Here is a 2,500-nt window from a genome sequence, read left to right as displayed (position 1 = left end):
ACTGAAAGTGTATACACTGGGGTTTTTTCTGTTTTTCCTTGTTCAATACAGAATTTGTTCTACTCTGTTTTTTCATGCTTATATAAATGCTTTGGCAATACAAATGTACAATTTGTCATGCCAATAAAGCTCATTTGAATGTAATTTAATTGAACTGAATTGAGAGAGAGAGAGAGAGAGAGAGAGAGAGAGATGGAGTGTGTGTCACCTGTTGTCAATCCCAACCAGAGATGCTGTCAGCTTTCTCAATTGGAAAAATAGTGTCCAATCGGAGGTATTATTCCCTATTTCATGGTGGGCACGAGTCGATCACTAACAGCGATGTCCTTTGCCATTTTAAACAGCACCTATAGTGTAATGAATCAGTCTGTGATGAGCCTTAATGCTGAAGTTGTTCGTTTAAAGCTATTTCCTATCTTTAGTAATGTAGTAGTAATACAAGCGATCATGAAGAGCTGTTGTATGTAAACGGCTGACGTGGATTCACGTCACCTAACGGGCTCATATTACACACACAATGATCTTTTGCCACCACCTGCTGGCCAACATATGTAATGTAAAAACACATATGCACTGCTCTTACTGCACAAACACAGTGAAGCCTCCGAGTGATGATGTCACACCATCCGTTCTCAAGGAAGATCTCTCGTCCAATCAGATTCGAGCACTGGAACTAACTGTTGTATATATATATATATTCTCTCTAATGGTCGATGGTCGATGATATTATGACAACATAAATAAGTTTGAATTTAAATCATCTTTAAAAAATTAAGGATGTTGATAGATTTCGTATTAACACGAGGGGGAATGAACACTTCTTTTAATTAGCTAAAATATAGCGGAAAATATATTGGATTATTTCCTATTAATTTGATGTGTGTTTACATTCTTTGCTTCTTTTTATGTGATACAGAACATTTAATGCACACTTTTAAACCATTAAAAAACGTTTCTTAAAAACAGAATTTGATGTTGACTTTTACAGGTTATGTAACATATCGTCCTACTGTAACTCTTCACGGCTATATGTGCAGAACTTCCTTTCATCATGTTTGTCCTATCATGTTCAATTAAAGCTCCAGATTATTAATATTTTAAAGAGTAGGCTTTCCAGACAGTAACCTCATGTATCTACAACCCCCCCGCCCCAACCGGCCCACCATGACTGTCACTGTGCCCACCTTGAAACTTAACGCTGGAGACAGGCCTTGTTTGGAAACGCATCATGCATTTGCATATTAATTGTAAATGATGCATATAAAGGGAGGACGTTTACCTGTCTGCCTTTGGGTCCCTTGATTCCCACAGGACCTGGAATTCCCTGGAACACATCATGAAGAAGATCGTGTTTGAAGCGTCCCGCGTGGGTTTATCAGAGTGTAACGTGTGGGGGCAAAACCCTCCAATCAGCTAACACAATGATTCACCCATGGAGCAACAGAGGAATATTGCCAGATACATTATAACTTTAATCTCTTTAGTAAGCGCCTGTGGCGTGTTGTCGATTAATAAGCCGCTGCTTACATGCTTCTTGTGACATCCCTCCTCCACCCCATCTCCACCTGTTCTCTAGATTCATCATTTATATAAATAAGTAACTCCGGTGGGGATGGGGGTGGGGGGCGGGTAACTGGACTCTTAACCGAGCCCTCCAGTACACGGACAGCAATCCAAATAATCTTACCTCCTCTATACAAGATTACATTAACATACCAACTACTGAAACGCATTTACAGTAATGCACTTATAATGGAAGTCTATGGGGCAAGTGCACAGGACGCTTTAAAAGCAGTAACGTTCAGGTTGTATTTTAGTTAAGGCTTTTATAGGAATTATTCAGTCATAAGGAAACTATTATTTGAGGTGTGAAGTGTCCAAATCATCCTCTTGAGGTGGGACTACTTTTCTAGGCGGATGAACTTCTGGTTATTTGTCCTGTGAGTGGAGATTTCTCCATGTAAATAGAGTTTTACAGAGAGTTCGGTCACGTCCATTTCTAGGCACTGATATCAACGGTGAGCGGGTTCACATTTTTAGCGAGACATAACAGGAGTTGGAAGACGGGATAGAAATTTGACGATTAGTCTCCAAATCATCCTTTTGAGGTGGGACTACTTTTCTAGGCGGATGAACTTCCGCATGTAATTCGCATGTGGATGAGGATGGCGTTTTCTCCGTGTAATCAGATTTTCATGGACCGTTACGAGACTTCCCCTCCTGGTATTCCTGCACTAACACAAAGCGAAAGTGGCCGGATCTACTATTTTAAAGCAGATGTTTGATAAAAACTCACTCTCTCTCCCTCCAGTCCTAGTGGTCCTGCAACTCCTGGAGGTCCGATGAAGCCCTGAGAACACAAAACACAGACAGACACATGTTAAACTGTTATACGACGACAGTGACCAAACACCATAAAAGCATCATAAAACTCTTGCGCTACTGTATAACCCAAGTCTTCTGAAGCCATACCACAGCTTTGTGTGAGGAACACAATAAC

General features: G+C 40.5%; 1 protein-coding gene across 1 annotated transcript in view; it reads right to left on the bottom strand.

Moving 5' to 3' along the window:
• LOC127618931 (collagen alpha-1(XXIV) chain) overlaps positions 1-2,500 on the bottom strand; it is a 127,898-nt gene that overhangs the window by 72,515 nt on the left and 52,883 nt on the right. Inside the window, exons 11-12 of the mRNA XM_052091634.1 lie at positions 2,297-2,350; positions 1,280-1,324 (exon numbers count right to left, since the gene is read on the bottom strand). Coding sequence (XP_051947594.1) covers positions 1,280-1,324; positions 2,297-2,350 — 99 coding nt within the window. The remainder of the gene's footprint in view (positions 1-1,279; positions 1,325-2,296; positions 2,351-2,500) is intronic.

The sequence above is a fragment of the Xyrauchen texanus genome, chromosome 25 (assembly GCF_025860055.1).
Source record: "Xyrauchen texanus isolate HMW12.3.18 chromosome 25, RBS_HiC_50CHRs, whole genome shotgun sequence".
Classification (NCBI taxonomy): Eukaryota; Metazoa; Chordata; class Actinopteri; order Cypriniformes; family Catostomidae; genus Xyrauchen; species Xyrauchen texanus.
Note: the sequence above shows the minus strand (reverse complement) of the source record. Positions and strands in the feature narration are given on the sequence as shown.